Source organism: Pinus tabuliformis, chromosome 4_1 (assembly GCF_031772625.1).
Source record: "Pinus tabuliformis cultivar Carrire ecotype Pingquan chromosome 4_1, CPIR1, whole genome shotgun sequence".
Classification (NCBI taxonomy): Eukaryota; Viridiplantae; Streptophyta; class Pinopsida; order Pinales; family Pinaceae; genus Pinus; species Pinus tabuliformis.
This window is the reverse complement of record NC_142303.1, coordinates 896,678,907-896,705,121: the sequence shown is the minus strand read 5'-3', so window position 1 is coordinate 896,705,121 and position 26,215 is coordinate 896,678,907. Positions and strand designations below refer to the sequence as shown.

The 26,215-nt window shown below is 35.2% G+C and overlaps 1 protein-coding gene across 1 annotated transcript; it reads left to right on the top strand.

Moving 5' to 3' along the window:
- The first annotated feature begins 19,945 nt into the window (after positions 1-19,945).
- On the top strand, positions 19,946-21,591 carry LOC149179057 (transcription factor MYB8-like). The gene is made up of 3 exons (XM_089423768.1): positions 19,946-20,151; positions 20,510-20,639; positions 20,947-21,591. The coding sequence occupies exons 1-3, from the start codon at positions 20,019-20,021 to the stop codon at positions 21,413-21,415; spliced, it is 732 nt and encodes a 243-aa protein (XP_089279894.1). The 5' UTR covers positions 19,946-20,018; the 3' UTR covers positions 21,416-21,591.
- Positions 21,592-26,215: the final 4,624 nt, after the last annotated feature.

Genomic DNA, 26,215 nt, shown 5'->3' with positions numbered 1-26,215 from the left:
CGTGATTAGATACAAAAGAGAAAATCAAGAGTCCTACTGCTTTCGGATAATGTACTTTCACTCCGTCTTTGACCATGACCTTAGGCTTGTTTTTTCCGTCGATCTGGACCAAGTGAATAGGATAGAATCCATGTGGAGATGATTCTAGAAATGCCCATGTCGCCCAATTCTTCATTTGACACCTGGAACCTGCCAAACCATGAGAGTAGCTATGGAATCCACTGTTAGCTTCAAAATAGGTTGTGTTCTGTAGCTAATTTGAAAAAATAAATTTAGATAGAAAGAACATGAAAATATAATATGGTGATCATTTTAATGCTTTCCTTAAGACAAAACCTAGCATTTATCATTGATTGGGTCTGTAATATTATGAGAAAGTGAGGGAAAAACTTGAGAAAAAAATTTCAAGGAGAGGGTAATTCTTAGGTTCAACAATATTCCTATACTTGAAAGAGATTTTGTTTTTTCAAGTAGAGTAGGGTAGAAAATAAAAATAAAAAAATGAAAAGGTAAGAGGAAAAATAAAATATTAGGTGAAAAACTCCTTTGAGGTGCCTGAGATTGGATCATTGATTGAAAACCTCCATGAGACGGTCAATGGGTAGGAAAAAGAGAAGAATAAAAAACGCTAGGTGAAAACCTCCTTTGAGGCGCCTAAGCATACCTACTAGTTGACAACCTCATTGAGGCAACTAGTAGGCCTAAAAAAAATAAAAGAATAAAAAAATTGAAAAATTGAAAAAAGGAAAAAATCATTTGCTCCATGTATCCCTCTTTAATGAATTCAAGTTCTCTCCAACCTATGCAATAGAAAAAAACAAGTTAGCACCAAATGACAAAGTTGGTCAAAGTTTTAATCAAAGGAAGTCAAACTTGGTCTTTCTCCTCCTTTGCTCAGATGCTCCAACAGGACCAAGGCAATATCAATCAATCACCCTCATCCATTTCGAACATCCATCCATCATTCCCAAAGTTTTCTCATGCATTTTCCTCATTTTACTAAAATACTACACGAGGGCTCTGTTTTGCTACAAGAGGCCAAAATTCACAGAGCACAAAATTGTTTTTGATTAGCTTGAAAACCGTGCATCCATTGGTGAATTTGTTTCATGGGGAGATGCATATGGATGATGGTAACATGCTCAAGAAATTTCAACAAATTCTAGTGCACACTTTTCGAGAAATTGGCCTCCATCACGTACAACCATGTTTAATGTTTCTCGTGATTCATGCATCCATAGGGAAAAATGTTTTATGGGGAGGTTAATAATGATGATGGAAACATTCTCAAAAACATTTAGGCCAATCCAGTCTATCGTTTGAGAAATATGGATAAAACAATTATGTTACAAGAGATTGTCTTGAAATGCTACAAGAAGAGGTTGAAATGCTATAGGAGGCAGATCCGATTGGAGGAAGGGGTCCAAAGGTCATATATTCTTTAGGGAAGGTTGAAAAAGGTCCCCCAACACCACTTTCATCACCAGCCCACTCCATCTAGCCAAAATTCATCTTCAAATTCCACTCTACCATACATAAAATACACAGAAAAACCTTTGCTTCCAAATTTTCCATCACCTACACGACCTCCTGGTGATTCTAGTCCTATCCTTGTACCTTTTTTAACTTTCACTCAGTTCCACCTGCAATATAATGTCTCAAAGAAGAATTAAGTGACTGCCACAGGAGGGAAAGTCCTCCTGTAGTAGCCTGTATAGTCACATCAAAATCCCATAATCATTTTTTTTCCACCTAGAGAGTAAAAGATCCAGCAAAATTGAGCATTATGAAGTCACTTATAAAGTGAAAAGGTGCACACCAGTAGATAATCCATCCACTCCAACAATAGAAAATTGAACGTTGGGAAGAAGCCTGCACACACAAAATATTTATTAGTCAAAGAATCATCATGCTAGGAAGACTTGTACAGAAGAAAACAAAGAAATCAACAGCTTCAACCCATCATGATATGAATCCCAGCAACAACATGCATGCATCTCAAGCAAGCATCAGGTAGGCACAAGTATGCAATATTATTCACCTCTTCTCTTGAGCGTATTATAGCTAGAAATTTGTTGCCAATGCATGAAATATGAAGTTTTATAAGCTAAGGACAAGTCAGCAGTCTTGGTCACCCTCGGTTAGTTAAGTGTAACTAACTCTCTCACTCATGCAACGTGGAAAATCCAAATTAAGAAGGGTGATGACTACGAGGAGTGGAAACAATGGTTAAAAGAAGAAATGTGTGCAAAGGCCAAGTCACCAAAGCACTCTGAGAACCTACCACAAAAGGGAATAAACAAACGAGGCTAGCACACTTATTCATTCCAAAGAAACAGTTGGATAAAACCATCAAGATACAAAAGGAAATGTCAGATGCTATCAGAGAGTGCCTAGGGTGCCATTGAGCTACTTCTAATAATGTTTGAAGGTGCTACAAGAGGAGCTACAAGAGGATCTATAGGAGTATATGAACTTCTATAGGAGGATTTGCACCGCTACATGAGGACTAAAAGGAAGCCAAAAATACCAAAGTTGTCCTCAAACCCTCATGCACATGTCAAAGTTAACTTGAAAGGAGTAAGTTGCTTTTATCCGTCTTTAATTTCCATATATCTTTATGGAGAATTATGCTTGAATTAGGTACCATGTAGCAAACAATTATGCAGTAGTTCCCTTTGGAAATTGTTATATGTGAAGGCAAGATAGGGACAACGAAAATTTTGTTCTTAAAAAAATTATTAACATCCTTATTAAAAGGGGAATTTGACACTGTCTCTACAACCGAGATTGCTCTAAGGAAAATATGAAACTCCCGAGAAGGAGAAGTAAAAGAAAATGTTGAAACAAAAGAAAAAGTTCTTGAAAAAAATCTGAATAAGGGAAAAATGTAGAGTAAGAAGCAAACTGAAGAGACAACCTCCCTCTAATCCAAAATGAAGGAGCCTCAAGTCTCTCAGAAGAAGCCAAACATTAGGGGAGCCATGACCAAACAACTAAAAGAATAATATGCCCTGCTATATGAAGGCCGAAAGCTGCTACAGGAAGGCAGAAAGTTGCTACATGATAGAAGGAAGTTGATACAGGAAAGTGTTGGACAACTACTGGAAAAATTAGGGAGGCCACCAAAGCCATGAATGAGGCACAATTATGTCACTAAGTTGCTCACAGGATGAGAAACACTTTTAGTAGGGGGATATGATGGGCCTCCAATTAGACATAAATTAAGGCCCATCTAACATCCTCCAACACATTAAACCTCTCTTTTTGCATTAGATGACATATTTTTAACTTTAGTATGTTCATTAGGAAGGTTTAGAGATAATTTCATATTTGTGCCCAATATTATTTATTTTTATAGAATATTGTAAGAATATTGGACATATTATGAAGATTTGGAGGAGATAATCTAGGGACATTCTCCCTACTACAAGAGGATAAAGATTATAGAATAAAAGAACAAAATATCATGAAATTATTGATAAATTATGGAGCTACAATGATTGTGAAAATCTAGGAATGTGTTCTCTATCATTTAATGCAGATTCTTAGTTTTGGGAACCAAATCCACTATTTGAGGGATTTTGGAGGGGAGAGCTTCCTCCTTTCAAGAAGTCTTCCTCATCATTTTATATAAGCACCAATTTTAATTTTCCTCTACATGCATGTATTTCTTAGACTTCTTGTGGAGAAAACTTGTATTTTTGTAGCTCCGCTTTCCTTTCTAATAGGGATGTACTTGGATTGATTCAAATATTGAAGTTTGGTGCCATTTTTAGCTTCTAAAGCTTGTTATAATTCATATGACTCTGATTCTATTTGATCTTGGCCATCTAAAGAGCCTCAAGTCCCTTTTTTATATTTTTTTTCTTCTTTTCACTTCTTATTCACATGCATCTCTTATTCTTGTTTTTCTTATTTCTACATTTAGTATTGATTCTTATTTTGCTATAGGATTGGATTAAATGAATGAAGTAAGTTATTTTCTAGGTTATTTATTGAGTCATAAGAATGATTCATCCTTATAACAACTTTGAAAAGTCATATTCATCATTGAGCTACATGGATTGGTTTACTAGTTCACAAATCTAGAATTTCCAGAAGTCCCTTGTGGCAAAATAGTAGTAATTTTATGCTATATTTTAGAACGTGTTAATGAGCTTCATTTGAGTTTATTCCTCCTATATTAGGTCATAAAAATATTCAATTTGATAACAAAAGCTACCCCATTTCATTTTCACATGATTAGGTTAGGCATTTTATAGGTTACCTAGCTCACTAGTTCTTGAATTTCCAGTTTTTTAGAATAGCAATTTTATGCTATTTTGTAGCACATGTTAAAAAGGGTATTTTGGGGTGATTCCACTTGTAATGGAGACTTATTCACTTGGTAATTTAGCAAGATTCTCGCTCTTGTAGAATTACAGGTCTCTTGTAGCAATCACATGTAGCAAACTTGTAGTATCACTTTCCTTCACTAGTTTTGTTTCCCACTACAACTTTGACTTAGTCTAGAGTAATAATAACCCCTAGGCTCTAAATATATGATTGAGGAATACAAAATAGCACTTAGGATTTTCCTTTTTACCCATGAAACACATCTCAACAATTTGGGTTAATGGAAAAATTTATGAATTGGATAGCACAATAATGATTTCCTTGATTGCTACATGAAGTATATAATGAACTCTACCAATGGATCTAACCTCTTTGGAATACAGTGATTGATTACATTCTCTTTTCTTCATGCATGTTAGATTATTTTACTTTATTTATTCTTAAGTTAAGTCTATGTTCCCTTTTCAATGCAACTTTAACATCCTATAAGTAGGCTAGTGTTTGATTTCCTTTTCTGTAATTAGGATTAGTGTTTACATTTGAGCAAGTTTCATTTCCATTTCTCTAGTTACTTTAGGTCATATTTAATGATATTCACTCCATTACATCATATCAACAAAAGAATGACACATTGTATGCTGCACATATAGTGTGGACACTTCTTAAGTTTGTATGAACTCTAGGTTGATAATTTAAGTTGGTGGCCTTAGGAGTTGCAACATTCTTGTTGCAATATTGAGGCTCGTGACCTTTCAAGTTGTGTACTATTACATGCTTCTAGGGAGCTAGCTCACTTTCCCTTTGTCGTGTTAGAACCTTTCATGCATTTCACTTGACTCTTCACAAAGTTATACACTTGTTTCACTAAAGTCATGAATACATCATTCTATGTGTTATTGCAGCCAAGACATACCAGTGAAACCCACTATTTTAGCAATCAGATCATATTCTGGATGGGGATCCTAATCCAAACGATGTGATGTCTAATTGAGACTTCATATCAGGGAGAACCCCTAAACATTGGATGTGAAGTCATGAATACATCATCAACACCCTCCAAAATATTCCCCCCTGCGGATAACATCATCATCTTGAATCTTATTAGTTCTTTTAAAGTTAATTTTGTTGTACATTTTTTTTTGAGGGCTAATGCTCATTTTTACTTCAAAATCCCCTAATAAAAAGTATTATGCATACTATAACTCTATCATAATAACTCTTGACACAAGATGCACTTTTTTAATCTATTTCTAAAATATTTCTAAATAATGTATCAAATGATTTCCTAAAATCCTTGAAACAACATAAAAATTGATTTTCTTATTCAACATTTCTAGCAATAATCATGTTTTTTTTCTCAATCTGTCTACTCCTATTATTTATACAAAAATATTACAGCAAGGCCATGGCCTTGAAAGTCTTGCCATGAAGTTGGCATTTTACAAAAATGATCATGATCTCAGTACACAGTGAACCTCCAGCAGTAATTTGACTACACATAAGACTCGAAACAGTGATGAACATAAGCTAAGACAAAAATTGCACAGCTAGACAACGGTAGACATAAACGACATGTTGACAGACAGAGAACTTAAACATGCATTAACTTCGAGATTCAAAACAGAGTCGAGCTCCTACTTTAGAAACTGCAAAGAGAGTAAACCCAGGTGGGATCATTCATCCTCAGAGGTGTATGGCTCCTCGATGACCCTACACCCGAATTGTAGTGAGTCCTCCGAGTCGGAATGATGAATTGCCAAGCCTGTAGGTTCACCTCGAGTTGGCGCACTTGGACCTGCAGGGACAGCCGGATTCGATAGAGAGGTACCTCCCATGACCTGGCGTTGATTGTCCATCAGACTCACCATCCTCTGTTCTGCGAGAGCTCCTGGATGGGCCACTCCCGAACCCTGGACATCTTCACATTTTTCAATAGTGACTGAGACTATAAAGGTTGAGTTGGCGAGAGAACACGGGATGCGGTAGCGAACAATGGGGTGGGCAGCATGCTCACAATCAACCATCCTGACTCGCCCACGACCCCTGCCTCTACCACTTCTGGTGACAGGGGGACTACTCCGCCCAGGTTCCAACGCGTCCGAGGAAGAGTAAGAAATGGGGCTGGACCGATGAGAGGTGGCACGACCACGGGAGCCACCACGTCTGCTCCCCATCCTGGGCCGTTCGCGAGGCATGGCAATGTACAGCGAATTGTCGAGAGAGCGAATACACAGAGAGGAGTACCCTGAGTGAGGCGGAAACAGAACACAATTGAACCGTATGAACCTTGAACCAGAGCCCAGCGATTGTGGAATGCTCTTGACCCTAGAAATGGAATGACGAGCTTAAGCTCGCTTGTAGAAAAGCTCAGAGAGACACACAATGCTGCAATCCATAAAGCTGCAGAGGTATGCGACAAAGCCGCGGGAGCGATGAGCTTATGGAGCGCCATAGCACAGTAAACCATGAAGCGGATGGAGGGAGTAAATGCCTACATTAATAGGCTTGTGTGAGACCAGCTTGCCCATCCTGCGCCATTACCCGTGGCGTGCTTGGGCTGACACTTGCCCACGTGATATGCCATCCTCATACCCTCTGATCTGTCAAGCACCCGCATCTGGGAGTGAGTGATCCTGTTGCACCAAAGAAGTGCATTCCTGTTTAAGTTTTTCATCATCTGCAGCTTCGAGGGGACCTCAGAAGTGAGGAAGTTGCTGGTTTACTCCTTGATTGGCCAGTCTGTCAGCGAATTTGTTGGCCGTTCGTCTAACATGCTTGAAGGTAATGCTTTGGGGATTCCGCAGCCTTTCCTCCAGGAGTTCCAATCTGCTGAGCAACCTCCAGCTGGATGCTATCTTGGCTGCTAAAGTTCCTGCTTGTATTCTGGTAGCTGCTGTTATTAGGATGAGTGAATCTCCCTCTACCTCTAAAGGGAAGAAGTTCTTTTGATCTACAATGTAGATCCCTTTCCATAGTCCTTCCAGCTCAGCTGCATTATTAGTATCTTTTCCAATCGATCCGTAATAGATATGCAGTACTGCGCCCGTGTGGCTCCTGAAGATTCCTCCAAATCCCGTCGGCCCTGGATTGCCCTTGGCTGCCCCATCAAAATTCAATTTGAATGAGTTGATTGCAGGGGGGGACCAAGTGACGGGAGAGGCAGAGCTAGTTGGAGGACAGGCTTTGACCTAGGCTAAAAAGGATAGTTCCAAATTCCAGGCTTTCAGGATGAGGCATTCCTGTGGAGAGTCTGGCAGATCCATGTCATGCCAGTTTCTGATAGCTAAAGTTTCTTGAAGATTTTGTTTCAGGAGGAGCCACAGGGCATCAATTAGCCGGCTAATGTTGTTGAAAATTCTACTATTTCTTTCCTTCCAGAGAATCCAATAGAGAAAGCCTGGGATTAGATTCCACAGAGAGTTTAGAAGCGGGCTTTGAAAAGGGTGCTTTGTCCATTTTCGAATGGTTTCTATGATGTCTCCCATCTGATCTTCTGATCTCCTATTGCATTGTTCAATTCTCTCCCATAGTTGAGTTGCTAGAGGACAAGTCTCCATTAAATGTCTGATGGATTCAGAGTGGAGATTGCAATTGGGGCATCTTGATGGGCCAATGAATCCTCTTTCTTGCAGGTTATCCCAGGTAAGGATGCGCATTTTACTTAAAAGCCATAGAAAAGTGGAGACCTTGGGTCATATTCCTGGTTGCCAGACCCTTTCCCATATCTGGTCCTTGCTATCTGGGAGACTGAGTAGCGAAGCTGGTGTGCTTCCTTAGTTGTGAAAATTCCTTTTGGCGTATGACCCCATCTCAGTTTGTCCTGCTGGTTTGAGTATTTAATTCTTCTGTAGTTTAATTCCTGATCTATTTCAGTGTGCGTTTCCCCTTGCCAATCAGGTTGCCAGGTGCTAGCAGGTTTCCAAATTTGGAAGTCTTGGAACGTGTGTTGCTGCCAGAATTGATGAACAAGGGTGAGATTTTCCTGTTGCATGGAAGCTTGCCAAATTGGCTTGTGGAATAGAGTGGCTAGTTTTGGGAGTTGTTGCCAAGAGTCCTCCTAGAACCTAGCTGTGGTACCTGAGTGAATTTCCCAAAAACTGTTCTCTTGAATGAAGGCGTTGTGGAGCTTTGCGACATTCCATATCAGAGAACCTTGGGTTGTAGTGCTGATTCTGATGAGGTCATTCCATTGGCTGCCCGAAGCATATTTTGCTTGCCGAAGCCTCGCCCAGGGTTTATGTGGTTTGGAGATCCCATTCCACCAAATACGAGCTCCCATTGTATTGTTGCTTTGGAGAGGATCCCGTAGTCCAAGCCCGCCCTCTGATTTTGTTTGGCAGACCTCCTTCTAATTGAAAAGAGCCCATTTCCTATTAAGACCAAAGGAGCCCCACAGACAATTTCGCTGAAGATTGTGGATTGCTTTGAGAACCCATTTTGGCGCTACTAGGATGGAGAAAAGATACAAAGGCATGGCCTGGAGAACCGATTTGATCAAGATGAGTCTGCCAGCCATATTTAGAGAGCGGAAAGTCCAAGATGAGAGCCTTGATTCCAATTTGTCTAGGAGAGTCCTCCAGGAAGCGTGTTTGATGGTCGAGTCTAACAAAGGAGCCCCCAGGTATTTAGAAGGAAGCGTGGCAATAGAGAACCCCAGAATACGTGCAATGTTCCTTTGAGTGGAGGCGGGGGTATTGAAAAAGAAGAGTTGGGATTTTGAAGCATTGATGGAGGTGCCGAAGGCTTCAAAGAAAAGAGAGAGCAGAAGTTTGAAGGCTTTGGCCTCTTGAGAGGAGGGATGACCAAATAACATGGTGTCGTCTACAAACTATTGATGGGATAAGGGATGAAGACCATGGAGGGAAATACCTTTTAGAGCTTGGGTGGAGATGGCGGATTTGAGTAGTCGACTGAGCCCTTCTGCCATTAGGACAAAAAGGAAGGGAGATAGGGGATCCCCTTGACGAATACCATGGGAGGGGCAGAAAGGCGATGAAGGGGAGCCATTGAGCAGGACAGAGATACTGGGAGAGGAAATGAGATTCATGATCCATCTAGTCCAGGTGGAGTTGAAGCCAAAAGCCAATAACATCTGATGAATATAATTCCAACTAAGTTTATCAAAAGCTTTGGAGAGGTCTAGCTTTAGAATCATACCTGGTTTTTTCAGAAGCTTTAGAGAGTGGATTACTTCATTTGATAGAATGATACCGTCCATAATCTGCCACCCTTCTACATAACTCGTCTTCTCTGGAGAAATGAGAAGAGGAAGGAGAGTTTTGAGCCTGTTCGCTAGTACTTTAGAGATAAGCTTGTAAATGACATTGCACAGTGCTATCGGTCTGTATTTGTCGGGCTTATTGGGTTCATCGCCTTTAGGTGCTAGCGCTAAGAAAGTTGCATTGAGGGAGGGTAGAATCTAATGCGTATTTATTGATTCCTCCACTGATTCCCACACCTCTGTCTCGATGAGCTCCCAAAACTCGTGAAAGAAATTGGCAGTAAAACCATCAGGACCAGGTGCTTTGCCATCCTTGAGTTGGGCCATCGCCTCTTCTACCTCCCAAAGTGAAATGGACTAGAGCAGTTTGTTGTTATGATCCTCCGTAATGATTTCAGGAATGTGCTGCGTGATTGTTCTGATGGCGTGATCTCTATTTCTAGGAGGCTCCCTGAGAATTTCCTAAAAGTAATCTTTAAATTCCTTCTCCATATCTTCATGCACTTCTAACCTTTCCCCTTGTTGGTTATTTATGAATGCTATGTTGTTATGCATTCTTCTTTGGATGGTAGTTCTATAGAAGTATTTTGTATTCTTCTCCCCCTCCTTGAGCCATCTGATTCCGGACTTCTGTCGCCATAGGATTTCCTCTTGCTGCCTGCGGGCTTCAATTTGATTCCAGAGGATCTGCTCCTGATGCACCTACTCATTTGTCCTGCCTTCCAAGATGAGAGTTTGTTGTAGTGCGTTCATTTGCTGCTCCAGCCTTTTGCGGTTCTCAAAAATATTGCCAAACTGAGTGCGATTCCAGACTTTGAGAACTTGTTTTAAGTTTTTTAATTTCTGTTGGAATTGGAACATTTTGGCACCTGCCGGCGGGATGAATGATTGCCATGCCTCACTTACTACTGTCTTGAAGTTGGGATTTGACAGCCAGAAGGCTTCAAATCGGAAAGGTCTATTGCTTCTTGTGCCTGGCCGAGACCATTGTAACATGATTAGCCAGTGATCTGATCCACCTTGAGGCATTATGGAGGCATGAATGTCCCCTCCCAGGTGTATGGCATTGTCCAAGATGAGGAACCGATCTAGCATGGAGGTGATGTGTTGAGTACCCCTGCGCTTATTGGTCCAAGTAAAAACTCCATTGGAGGTTTGAATGTCTATTAGTTGATTATTTTGAATGAATTCTCTGAGACCATTGCTGTCACCTTCTAACCTTATTTTGCCTCCTTTTTTCTCCTCCATCATCTTGATGATGTTGAAATCACCTCCACCGATCCAGAGGGGGAACTGCCTGTTTGCATTGAGAATGGTGAGAGTATCCAGAAGTTCTATTTTTTGCTGAAGATTCTGCGGAAAATACACATTTGAGAGGTGCCCATGGATGTTTGTGCTGATGAGATGGAAGGACGCTTGGATGAGGTAATGGGTGGCATGAAAATCTTGTAGAGTTAGAACTTGCGGGTTCCACAAAATAGCTAATCCGCCGAAGCCCCAAAGGCATCTACTGAAACTGAGCAGCTGCCTGACCAGACTTTGTTGCGGATTCTCTCTATAACAGTATTATTGCTTTTTGTTTCCTGAAGAAAAACTAATGATGGTTTTTCTTGCTGAATCAAGTTTTTTATCATTCTATATTTTGAGGGGCTATTGAGCCCTCTCACATCCCAGGAGATGAGCTTCATGAGGGACAGTGGGGTTTGGGTTTGTAGAACTTTGTCAACTTAGGGAACCACCCGGATTCCATAAGTATTTCTCCTACTATGATTGTCCTTTGTAGGTCTGTTTTGCGCCCTCTTTTCTTTGTTTCTTTGAGAATTTTTTTTTCGTCCCATGGGCTTCCGGCTTGTATGCCAAGACTTTTGTTGCACTGTGCTTTGATTAAAACTCCTTCAAGCCTGTCAATTTGCCAAGGGGGTATTGAGTTGTATTCTTTCTGCTTGCAAGCCGTTTCTAGTTTGAAGATATCTAGACCATCCAGACTGACATTCTCTGGATCTTCTTCCATGATGGTGGGGGAACTCTGATCTTCCACAGCTACTATGTCCTGTAGACTGAGGGCTAGAGCTGCGTCTAGCTCCATTGCTGAGGGCTGCTGGTTGAACTCTGGAACAGATTTCTCTGAGGTAGAGGGGAGTGAGCCAGTATCTGGAACAAGATTTTTATCCGAGTGAGAGCTGGTTAAGAGGCTGGGAGGAATGGGAGTGGAAGAATGCCCAGGGGCGTTGGGAGCATGGGAGGATGAGGGGAGGGAGGGGTTCTCCTGGGGTTCTGAGCTTGGTTTTTCTGGCGGATCTGGAGAAGAGAGCAAAATGAATCTGTTCTGGGAATCAGGTTTGAAGGGGCTTTCTGGGACAGCATGATTTTTCTTTGCATGCCTACGACGATTTGGAACTTTGATGAATCCTTCAGAGTCTTTACTAGATTCATTGGCTGGAGATTTGGACTGAGAGTTCAGAGGACAATCTCGGAAGAGATGGCCATGTTCATGGCATTTACGGCAACGAAAAGGGATATGCTCGTAATCTAAAGGTTGGTTCCATTCAAAATCGTCATGAAAGAGACTTACCGAGTCGGCGAGGGCTTTGGTCAAGTGCATCTGGACATAGATCCGGGCATATGAGGTGTATCAGCGGGTTTTGGTTTCCTCAGCAACTTTGATGAAAACCCCTAATTTTTTGTCGATGTCTGCTAGCGTTTCTTCTCTCCGGTATTCCACAGGAAGGGAGTACATACGTATCCATACTAGAGCCCAACTGAAATCTTCCTTATTAGGGTTAAACCTAGGCTTCCAATCCTGTAGGTATAGACTGAGGAGTTAAAAAAATATGGGCCACCTTCGAATATGCGAGATTTGTCCTCTACACAGTGGAAAATGGCCATAAAGAAGCCCTTAGGTCCAAGATGCAGAGTGACCTGTCCTTTGGGCTTCCATTTTGAAGCTATCCATCCTTGCAGCGCTTTTTCAGTTGGCCAGAAACCGAGGAACTTGCCTATGAGCGCATGGTCCTGCATGTACTGGATCTCACTGTTGATACGATGACTAGGGAGATCGACTTTGATTCGTTCTGTAGCTTTTGGGATGCAAGTTGCCGAGGTCGCCTTTGGCTGTGACGAAGAGGACGTTTGATTCACGCCTTTTCATTTGTCATCCGCGTCGCATGCAGCTGAGGGACCGGCTTCGCTGTTGATTTGTCTTGATCCCTGATCAGTTTCTGGGAAACCGCCAGGAGAGGACAGAGGTATTTCAGACTTTTCAGTGTCAGAGGCAGAAGCAGTGTAAGGAGGGGGGGAGGATCCCGCCCCTCCTGTAGGCGCGTCCATGGAAGGGAGGTCAGGAGAAGCACGGCGGCGCGAGCTTGGAAGGTCAGGGGAGTGCAGGGATTAGGGTTGTCTCGTTTCTAGTAGAGCGAGGCATTCGCATTCTCCAGGAGGGTGATCGTAGTCCCATCTATCGCATTTCAGAAAACTTGAGCAATAATCATGTTACTATTTAAGTAATCTATAATTAAAATTAACTTGATATTTATGCTTTTCCCCCTCACTTTTAACCATATGCTAAAATTATTTTTTAAAATAATTTGATATAATCTTCCTAGAAAAGGGTTAACCGTAACGACCTTATAACTTCACTGGTAGTCTTTGTCATGAATCCTAAAAATAAAACCATTGATTCATTTTGATTTCACAATTTAGGAAACCCTATTTCACCACTACATTTAAAAGTTTATAAAAGAAAGGAAAAAGAACACACACTTCAATTTTCAGGATTCTAATTTTATTATTTAATGTTCTTAGCTTTCACTATTCGAAATTTAACCTTGAATTCAATGTATTCCAAAGTAAAAACCCTCTTACCTTATGATGAGTCTTTAAAATTTTATGTAATCCCAAATAACAATCCAATCATAATAATTCTTTAGATTTTCAAATTAAAAATTGAATTTTGGAAAGTGTGTAAATTTCCCTGGTTTTATCTCCTTTCCCTTTTAATTAGTGCCCAGTGGACTGTTCCTTTTGTAAGGTTCCTATTTATCCATATATGTATCGTGGAAGTTTATTCTTGTCGTATTAATGGTTCGTTATTTAATTTTCCTTTTTTAGGAGGTTTGAATGAGAACATTTTCATGAACAAAAGGGGAGCGACCCCCTTGGAAGAAGTTCAATTTTTCATTATAGTTCAATCTCATTACAATTATTGCGTCCAAAGACGGCTACTTAATCATGTATAACTCGCAATTCGAATCTGGGTGAGGAAGTTATTATTGCACCGTCCCTACCACGTGGGATAGTAAAAATTTAATCAGTTTTTCAAAAATTAATTATAAATGTGGTGTTACCTATGAGAATATTTATTTAATTTTTAAAAATTATTATAAAAAATATTTTTTTGCCACCATTGTTAAACACACACGCTTCATTATTAAAATATTTTTCATCAAATTTGTAATTATATGTTATAAATGCGGCTTAAGAATTTGTGACTCGATTCAATTTCAGAATAATTTAAAATGCTAAAAATTAACAGTTTAGTTGTACAAATAGATATAATATAATATATTAGATTCTTACCAACTTCACGACAATGAGTCATTCCATCATTGGATATAATAATATGACATATTACACTATTATCCCGTTCAAGAGTACAAGAAATTCAATCATTATGAATTATTGCATGTATAAATATAGTTTGATTAAATGATATTTTGGTATTAAAATCATTTTTAAAAGTATTTTGGTATTAAAATCATTTTTAAAAGTTAATATTGTATTCACTGTACAAATAGATATAATATAATATATTACATTCTTACCAACTTCACGACAATAAGTCATTCCATCATTGGATATAATATGACATATTACACTCTTATCCCTTCCAAGAGTACAAGAAATTCAATCATTATGAATTATTGCATGTAATATAAATATAGTTTGATTAAATGATATTTTGGTATTAAAATCATTTTAAAAAGTTAATATTGTGCTCATTTTATATATTATAAATATTATATTTACCTCACATAAATATTATATATTTAACTAAGGTAAAGATTAACTAAGGTAAAGAATTTTTTTCTTGTAGGTTATTTATTTTATCATAATAAAAAATAATTAATTTGTGTAAAATAATAATTTGTTAAATAATTTTTTATTAATATTTTTAATTTTTAATTATATATATTATTTGAAACATTTTTTATTATCGTATCGAAATATATTTTCTACAATTTAGTCTAAACGAGATGCGTAGTTGTTTACACTTAATTTGGATTCATAAGTAATATTTAAATAATTAATAGTAATAAAAAAAATTAATATATCATAAATAAAAATTTTAAATATAATATATATACAAAGTAATAATCAAAAAAAATTATACACTTTTTTAAGTATATAAATAAATATATTAAAAAGATCTGCAATTTTTTGAATAAACTATTTGAATTTCTATATTACATGAGATAACTCAATATCAAATAGAATAGAATAAAAGGTTTGATATTAGAGATAGATTTGTAATAACAAACTAAATATTTAATATTGATTATAAATAAAATATTTTATTGTCTTAATTTTTAAGGAAAATATTTTATAAAAAGTTTGATATTAGAAGTAGATTTGTAAAAATAAACTAAATATTTAATATTAATCATAAATTAAATATTTTATTGTCTTACTTTTTAAGGAAAATATTTTTATAATTACTTATATTAGGAAGGAAAAGATAAGGTAAAAGAACATCATGCAACGTTCAGATCTTCGTACCACTTTATAAAAGTTGTGTAAATTTTTTCGTATTTAACCTATATTTAACAAAATAATCCATCTTAATTTTAAATTTTATTTTAGGCATATAATAACCAAAAATAATTTTCTATTTATAAGAAAAAGTTAATATTCCTAAATATATTTTTAGTTATATTTCATTACTATAAATTGTAAATATAGATCACATTTCAACCCAATGTAGTTATAATTTAAAAAAATTTATAATAAGTATGAAATCTACATACTACACATATAGAATATTGATAAAAGCCCTCTGTTAACTATTTCCAAACAACAAGAAACCCTCATAAAAACAAAGAATAGATTAAATTATGTATGAGAATAACATCATATACAAAATTTAATGTTTTAAATTTAGTTTAAAAAAATGTACAGTTTGATAATATTGATAAATTTAAATGTTTATAAAAATTATATATTTTATTATATAAAATATTTAAGAAACATTTTAATATTAATAATATTATATATATGAGTTAAGATTTTTGAGGAAAATTACTTATAGAACTAAGGGTCTATGAATTTTGAACCTTTATCTAGGTTTATCATCACCATAAGGATGACGAGCAAGATCAACATACCACTAATTTATACTAAAGATGTAACAACAAATTATAAATAAAAAAATCCATTAAGGGATAAAAAACAATTTATTTATTAGTTATTTTTAGATTTAGATTTAATTTGTTTAATTTCTATTTTCAAAATTCATAAATTATTAGACACTCTATCAATTTCTAATATTTTATTATATAATTTTTTAAGATTCAAATATCTTATCAATTCAAATTATATTAAATATAAATAATGACTTATTAAAAGTTATATCTATCTAATAAGAAGGAAATTCTATATAATAATATTATTATTAATAAAAACCAATGAAATTATATCCATCTAAAATGAAAGGAAAATCATATAATAATAATATTATTAATATAATAAATACAATAATAAAACAAAATTCAAAATCAAATCAAAACAAATAAAAGAAAAGAGATCCTAGAACTGAACACACACCAACCATGAAAGGAGAAGGAAATAAAGGAGGGGAGAAAGACCCAAGTGATTAAGAACAAAGAGAAGGGACCCACGAGCTGCTTAACTTCCATCCATTGTCCCTATTAAGAGTCTTACTTCTCTTTTCAATCTCAATGGCTTCTCTTAATTTTTGGAGATGGAAATGATCAACCCTCGTGAGGACCTTACAATCCCCTTAGCAAATATGGTGTTTCGTTAATTCAACATGTTTCGCTAAAGTAGAGGAGCGAGTCCTGCAATGTGTAAGCTCTGCAGCGTGCTCCTGAATCCTATGAGAAATGGAGCGACGAGTCTCTCCAATGTAGGGGGTTCCACAAGAACATGGAATTAAATAAACAACCTTCATGCTTTTGGGATCAATAAGGTCTTTGACGAATCTTAAAGAGCCACAAATGGCTTTTAAAGGTCTAAAGGTGGAGCCAATATTTTGTTTCCTCAAAATCCTAGCAATCTTGTTAGTCATCCCTTGGATAAAGGGAAGTTAGACACTAGAGGTCACCTCAACCTCTTTCTTAGTTCTAGGTCCCTGACTAGCTTTTAAAAAGGCTCAGAAACCTTAGAACTTATTATAACCATTCTTCTTGAAGACATTTAAGAGATGGGTTTTCTCAAGAGCCATATGGTCTTCATCAGAAACCCTTAAAGCCCTAGTAGCTAGAGTGCTGAGAACCCCTATTTTTTGGGCTGGAAAGTGATGAGACTTAGCTTGAAGATAATGTTCCTTGTGGGTTTTCTTACATAAAAACCTCATGGGAGAAAAAACATTATCTTTCTTTGGGATAAGCACATGTAGGAAAGATAAGTTTCCATTAGCCTCACATTCCATGGTAAATTTAATGGAATCAGATTGATGATTGAGATGCTCGAAAAAGGATACCATTTTTTCCTAACCATGGGGCCATAAGTTGAAGGTATCATCAACAAACCTTTTCCAAATTTTTGGCTTAAATCGAGTCAGAGCTAAAGCTCTTGATTCAAAATCTCCCATAAAAAGGTTAGCAACCACTGGAGAGAGGGGGGAACCCATCACTACCCTTCCTTGATGTGCTTATTTCAAAAAAATATAACGGCTTTTTCTCCCATAAGTATTTTCGTAAGAAAACCCACACAAAACAATATCTTCAAGCTAAATCTCATCACTTTCCAAACCAAAATCTAGGGGTTCTCAACACTCTAGCTACTAGGGCTTTAAGGTTTTTTTATGAATACCGTTTGGATGTTGAGAAAACCCTTAAATGTCTTCGAGAAGGATGGTTATAATAAGTTCCAAGATTTTTGAACCTTTTTAAAATCTAGCCAGGCACCTAGAACTAAGAAAAAGGTTGAGGTGGCCTCTAGTGTTCAACTTCCCTTTATCCAGTGGATGACTGGCAAGATTGCTAGGATTCTAAGGAAACAAAAGATTGGCTCCACCTTTAGACCTTTAAAAACCATTCATAGCTCTTTAAGATCCGTCAAAGACCCTGTTGATCCCAAAAACATGAAGGGTGTTTATTTAATTCCATGTTCTTGTGGAACCCCCTACATCGGAGAGATAGGTCGTTCCATTTCTCAGAGTATTCAAGAGCACGCAGTGAACCTTAGACACTGTAGGACTCATTCCTTTGCTCTAGTGGAATATGTTGAATTAACGAAACACCATATTTGTTTAGAGGATTATAAGGTCCTGGTGAGGGTTCATCATTTCCATCTCTGAAAATTAAGAGAAGTCATCGATATTGAAAAGAGAAGTAAGACTCTTAATAGGGATGATGGATGGAAGCCAAGCAGCTCGTGGGTCCCTTCTCTTTGTTCTCAATCCGCTAGGTTTTTCTCCCGTCCTTCGTTTCCTTATCCTTTCATGGTTGGCATCTTTAGGTTCTAGTATCTCTTTTCTTTTATTTGTTTTGATTTTGTTTTATTATTGTATTTATTGGCTTTATTAATAATATTATTATTATACAATTTTCCTTTCTTATTAGATGGATATAATTTTATTGGTTTTTATTAATAATATTATTATTATTTACATTTCCCTTCTTATTAGATAGATATAACTTGTAATAAGTCATTATTTATATTTAATATAATTTGAATTGAAAAGATATTTGAATCTAAAAAAATTATATAATAAAATATTAGAAATTGTTAGAGTCTATACTAATTTCTGAAATTTGAAAATAGAAATTAAACGAATTCAATTTAAATCTAAAAATAACTAATAAATAAATTACTTTTTATCTTACATCTCTTGGATACGGTTGCATATGTGGTATAAATTAGTGGTATGTTGATCTTGCTTCTCATCCTTAGATTGATGATGGACCTTGGACTAAGGATGGACCTAGATAGAGGTTCGAAACACGTTGACCCTTAGTTCTGTATGTTATTTCTCCAGAATATCTTGGCTTATATCATGAATCACTAAAGTATCTAATCTGAAATATTATATATAATTTTATAAAAAAAAATTGAATAAATATTATATTGCTTTTTAACAAGGGTTGTATATAGATATGATAAAATATTTAAGTTGACTCTATATTGGGAAGATCATATGACATCCAAAAATGCATTTTTAGTTAAGAGATATGGAATATCAAAATGTTTAAAAAATTAAAAAGATAATATATAGATTAAAAATAGGTTAGATAAGTTATTTGGACAATTTGTAAAATAAAAATGTAAAATAATCACAAACCTAACATAAAGCTAAGTAAATAAATTGAAGTATGTGAGAATAACTTAAATAGAGTTTTCATATATAATAATTTATTTTATTTATTTATTTAAATTTTATTAATTTAAATTACCTACTCATATATAGAAAAGTTACCTACTCATATATAGAAAAATTTATCATAAATTATTTATTCAATTTGGAATTATCATTAATGATATTCAATTTATCATAAATTATTTATTCAATTTGGAATTATCATTAATGATATTCTTTTAAAGTCAATGTAATCACTCATAATTACTAAGTACATTTAATGTCTGACTAATTACATTTTACTGTATTTAGAAATAGTTTTTGTTTAAAATTGGAAAGTTCTGTGTTTTTTTATTTAATTAAAAATTATTGAATATTTTTTTAATTTAATTAAAAATAATTGAATTATTGAAATTAGAATTTTAAATGGTTAAAGTTATGTAATTTAAATAATTTAAAATATGGTTACTTGAGAAAATCTTAGGTATATTAAAAAATATAATTTAATTAATGAAAAATTGTTTAAAATAAAAACATAACCATTATGATGAAAAAGGTTAAAAATATAGCCTAACTTCCTTTAAGACCCACATTTCCTTATAATAAAATACTGTACCTTTGGAATAGATTGATTTTTTTAAATCGGGATATAGTAATGCACGTGTCATGGCGTCCGTTTGGAAAGACACATGGATCAACTAACCCCCACGTTATCACCTATCCTCAACACGTCTGAACGACCATTCCAGTCAGCGATATTTCTATCCACCCTGGTCAACGGCACACTTCACATTCTGATCTACCACTGACGGGCACGCCCAGCTACTCTCCACCTTATCCTCCCCCAGCCTCGACGGGGTTTTATTCCTCCATCCTTTCTATTATCGTCTGCACCCATTTTTGTTTTCTGACAACTGTTCAAAGATGGCAAGAACGCCCTGCTGCCCCAATGGTGATAGAAACAAAGGAGCATGGACGCGAGAAGAGGATGACAGGCTTATCCAATACATTCAGGCACATGGAGAGGGCGGCTGGAACTCTCTCCCGAAGGCCGCAGGTAGCTACTTGAATTTCTATTCGCCATAGTTTATTGAGGCTACATTTTCGCCCAGAAAACCATGGAAATATATGCATGAGTTTAAGAAAATTTGGTTACCAATCTGAGTTACAGGTCAAGCTTCCTGATTATGGGTGCCCAGTGTTCTTTTCAAGCAATCCGAAGATTATATTTTCATTAACAAAAAAACTAAATTGTGGTTTTAAACTCCATCATATTAGTTCCTTGCATCTGTATTTTAATTCTAACAATTTTGCTACTGGTTATATGCTGACAAACTGTCCATCTGTATTTTAATTCTAACAATTTTGCTGCTGGTTATATGCTGACAAACTGGTTTTCTTGTTATAATTACCAGGTCTGCTTCGGTGTGGCAAAAGTTGCAGGCTGAGATGGATGAATTATCTTCGCCCTCAGCTGAAACGTGGGAATTTTTCTGAAGACGAAGACGATCTGATTCTCAAACTGCACGCTCTTCTTGGCAATAAGTACGTTTGAAGAATCAGTCCGACCCGCCTGGAATCGAAGTTGTTTTGTTTTTTGGTTTTAACTGAAATTTAGAAAGATTTGCTGTTATTATTATAATACATTAGACAATTATTTCATAAATGTCTAAAATTATTTCATAAATATTAGTTAGGATATGCTTACTAGTTACAATATGTTTACTGATAACTGAAGCCGTTAAGGAAATAAATGGTTGACCAAATCACTAAAATTGAGATGTTTTTATCCCATTAAAATTAATCTAAGATCCTTTACTCAATTGAATTTAATCATTATTTTTACTTGCAGGTGGTCTCTGATAGCTGGTCGTTTGCCCGGTCGAACAGACAACGAGATCAAGAATTACTGGAACTCGCATCTAAAGAGAAAGCTTATCAGCATGGGCGTTGATCCCCTGACGCACCGTCCTTTTCAAAAGATTTCTCGCCATGACCAGTCGCTTTCGGAGAACGTTAGCGAGCCCGAAATAGCAAGTTCACGTAAATTCGTTCAAGATTTCCTTCACTGCCCGTCCGAATTAAGCGTCGAATCCGCGCAACTTTCAAATGCGGCAGGCGGATCGCTGGCGCGAGATGGGCAGCCCGTCCTCAACCTAAACCTCGACCTGGGGCTGACAGTAACCTGCCCCTCAATCCACGCAGAAGGGAAGCAGAACGTTGTTAATTCTGAGCAAGGCGAAAACGATCTCGGTGAGGGAATGGGATATTTAGCATATCATTCCGCAGAGTGCGCCCCTCCAATGCTCCTCCTGAGATGAAATGTCAAGTGCCTTTTGCATTTACACAAACCCTAGGTAGCGTAACAAATTCATGAAAACCGTTTCATTTCTGAGACCTGGTCTCTTGTTCAAATTTTTGGTTAATGTTTATTATTTGTTGGACGTAGAATGTCTCATTTTCAATTTATTTATTTTGTGACCTTTTAACTTTGTTAATCACCTTTTTCTTCTTTAAAAAAAACTGCACAGTGGAGCTACATCTTTTGATAGAAAATACGTTGATGATAGTGCATTCTGGAATTTATAAAAAAAACTCGAAGATAGTACGTTCTACATAAATTCCAGGCTTCCTTTGAGTGGATATTAGTTTTTTTGAGAAAGAAAAATAGTGTTTTTTTATTTATTAAAAAGTGTTTACATTTTTTATTCATATAGTGAAATATTATTTAAGATATCTGTTATATTAGATCTTAGACATTTATGATCATGATAATGAGGTTGTTTTTCGGATTAATTATATTATGGTTATTTAATTTACATTTAGAATCATTTAATGTGATTCGTTTTACAGATAAAAAATATTATAGTTTAAAGTATGCTAAAATTTTTAATCATATATATGAGTCTTTCAGATTAATCACATCACATTCTTGGCATTGGATTTATCTAATCGATGTGATTGATCTGAAAAGTAGATATACATTATGAATCACAAAAGTCTTAGATCTAACACTTCTAATCATGTTCAAAATATTAACCAAAATTAAAAAAAACATTGCTACTCCAATAGATTCAACAAAACCGATGTGTAACAAAACAATAACACTTCCACTCCTCACTAGTGATCCCTCTCTAAATTCTTTAAACAAATAATACCTTATGAGGAAATTGAAAGCTTCCTTTGAATGGAGAGTATCAGTTGCACTTGGAAAGTCAAGGGTCCACCCTAATCCTCATAAGAAAGAAGAGATTGCTCGTACTATGATAAACATTTGAAAGAAGATGATCTAAAGGTTTTTTCTTCGCCTTTTTTCTTCCTGAGCAGATTGAATTTTATATATAATACTTTATTTAAAATCTAATGGCATGTGAATTTAATACTAAATAGTACGTCATTTGGCTCTTCAGTAATTTTAAGGTCAAACGTTAGGTACAGTCCGCCATTTAATATTACAGTACTGAGCTTTCGCATTGTTCAAAAATTGACTGAGATGTTTGTAAGGGCTTTGCTTACAACATAGCATTTTTGTTTTATTTTATTTTATTGGCTCTTCAGTAATTTTAAGGTCAAATGGGAGGTATAGTCCGCCATTTGATATTACAGTACCGACCTTTCGCATTGTTCAAAAGTTGACTGAGATGTTTGTAATGGCTTTTAGCATTTTTATTTTATTTTATTTATTTAATTAATTATGGGAAGAGAAGTCTTAAAAAAGAAATCCTTAGCATTTTATTTTATTCTACTTGATAATTTTATTCTATTTTGTTTGTATTTACTTGTTTTTGACACTTGAAAAAAAATACAGTGCCGTTAAGACATGGTGGATGCTGCCCCTGTTTCTTATGATTTCGACTCGACTGAATAGAGACAGGTGGATATGGGTTTTTAAGATCAATTCCACGAAACGAATTTAAGAAAAAAAATCAATTCTAAATTAAATTATTGAATGATAACGGAGTAAATGTCTTATAAAATATCAATATTATTAAAAAATTGAAAAAGTACACTGCTGTTAAGAGGTTGATGCTTCCCGTCTAATTTTGTGAAAAACGTTGCTAGAATTGTATATTTTTCACACAAAGGTAATTAAAAATAAATAAATTAAATTTTTAAATAATGATAAAGAAAATGTCTTATAAAATATGAATATTTTAGAAAGTTAAATTTAAAATGAAAGATTTTTTTAATGGTTTTTAAATTACAAATATAAAATGATTAGTATATAAATTGAGAATTATACTTTTAATGAAATAATTAAAATATAGTATAAGAGGCGGACCCTCACGATATCAATATGGTTAAATACATTTTTATAATTAACCTAGGAAAGAAACAAAAATGCAATATCTCATAAACATTACAATATTAAATACTTAGTACTTAATTCAGTACTAAGATAAAAGAATATGTAAGATTTTTAAATAAGAAAGTAAAGAATGAAGATCACTTTCTATTTCGTAAAGAATGAAGATTAGTTTCTATTAAAACAAAATAATGGATGAAAAATATGTCGAATTAAAAATTATTTATAAAATTTTAGCCAAACTAATAAAGGAGAAGATGATACTCACGTTAAAATAAAATAATGGATGAAAATTATGTCGAATTAAAAATTATTTATAAAATTTTAGCCGAACTAATAATGGAGAAGATGATACTCACTTCTAAGTGTCCAACATAGAAAATCAATAAACCTGATTTTTAAAACATTTATTTACCCATACATTGTATGTTGAAAATTGCGTTTTCAATATTATCACAAAAATGAAACTACATTAGAAATAAAGGTGAAAGTAATTTAGTATATTTAAATGTTAGCTTATATTTTGCTTGTCTTCATAATTTGAAAGTCTAAAAATATTGTAGAAATTAAATGATTTTGGAGAGGAGTTTACAAGTTTATTAATCTATTAATTTATTAAATTTTCTAAGGAAAATTCAAATTATAATTTATTTTTGTGTAAATTTCAAAAAATATAATTATAATAATAAAATGAAACATTAATTAAGTTTGAGTCTAGACCCAAATTCTAGAGATTGACTAATGAAGTGTTCAAATACACTTATCATGTACATATCAAGTAGCATTTTTATCTCATGACTCATCACACTTGCATTTAATGTGAATATTATTCTTAATATCACAATTCTAGATATTGATAAGTGAAGTGTTTAAATATACTCGTCACTGTATTTATGAAGTAGCACGTTTCTTTATGAGACATTGAAGAATATCACATTGTTATTAAATATTAAATTTTTTTTCAAAAAATATTTTTATTGAACTTTTCTATCATTAAATTCATTCAATTAATAAGTTTCAGAATCACTAAAATAGCTTAAAAAATAAGCAAACAAGTGCATTGACATCCCAACATAAAGATATGTCATTATAGCAATCCAATTTAGAATTATGGCACTTAGTGTTATATTACCTTCACCCACATGTTCAATCTATTACATGGTAATGCATTTGCTAAGGAATGTGTTTATGTAAAAGATTCCTTAGGAATGGAACAAATATAGAGAGAATAATATATCAGAGCACAAAATAATAGAGTGAAAACTCAACTTCTTTAAATGAAAAAAATAGAAAAATATTATAGAAAACAAATGACCTAGAATGGTGGGATCTTACCTTTGAAGAGAGAGAGAGAGAGATGATAGTTGCACTCATTTTCAAAGCCTATTGCAAGAGGCCAAAAGAAAGGACCTTTAAAATAAATAAAGATCCCTAAAGGTCCAAAACGTAACTATAGAATATGAAGTATAGAAAGGTTTATGGCACCGAGGTGGTTAATTGATATTTCAACTTCCCTGTGACACAACTTTTACATATAGTCTTCATTTGTAATGCATGGTACCAAGGGATGCCATGACAAACCCTCCCCCCTTGAATGGACAAAAAAATCCAATTTGGTCCTTAAAACAACCCCAAAAGTTTGGAACCCAAACTACCATAAAAAAATTGTTAAGGAGATAGAGAACCAATGAGTTAGTGGAATAGGTGGTGTTGGTGCATAAAGGGAAGACTCGAGTTTAGAGTGAACAATTAAAAAACCCTTAAAAAAATTGGCCCTTTCAGCATCACCTACAAGCAAGTGATGTAGAAAGGGCGAGTGTTTTGGGGGGTTTTGTTAGTTGTTTCACTCTAAACATGGGTCTATCCTCTGTAAGCCAACAAATGGTTTTATTGTTGTGACTGGGATTTTTGATTGAAGGGGATGTGGAGGACAGCTAAGGAAGAGATATAGTAGTGGGTATAGACGAAGGAATGCAATTTTTTGGAAAAGAAAAAATAATAGTGAATTGATCTGAAGAAGAGGTTGTAAAGGTATGCCTTTACAAAATTGCATAAGATTTTCTTTCAACCAAATTGTTGCCAAGATTATTAGATAACATAGGAAACTATCTTACTATGGTACCAAATAATTGGAACCCAAAACTGATCCAAAGAGTAAATTCGGTAAATAATAAAGTCTTGTGCATAGTTGATTTCTAGTTAAACAATATATTTGAGGGTATATTGTTGAATTTGCAATAGAAACCAGTTAGTCATATAGTGTAAATGAGAGGGGATTTTCCACATTACCATGAGGGAGATTACAAAATCATTGATTAATTAGATAATGATGTCATTATGTGACAAAGGAGTGATGTCATTAGAATCTGATACCATGAGTAGTTGAATCTCTTTGCATGTGATGGGGAGACTAGCTAACCATTGGATGGTATGAAGGAGTAAAAGTGAGGGATATAGGAGAGTGAATGAGGACTAAGAATGTTAAGGCATTTGAGAGATTAAAGAACATCAGATGCAAGAACGGTTAGAGCACATACATCAATACATGCAAAAAGTGTGATAGAAGAATCCAGTGGAGTGTTTCTTATTGGAGTAATATTTGAACACATAAGCGAGGTGAGAGAGAGATCTACATTGGAGCCTACAGTAGACAAAAGGGAAGTAGGGAGGAATACAGAAGGAACAATAAGGAAACACAGTGAAGATTGGGAAGAAGGAATCAACTCATACCACCTACCCCATGGAGTGCCATACATAAGGGATAACAAAGAGTTATGTAGGAGAACATGAAGGACTAAGGAAGGCAACAATTATC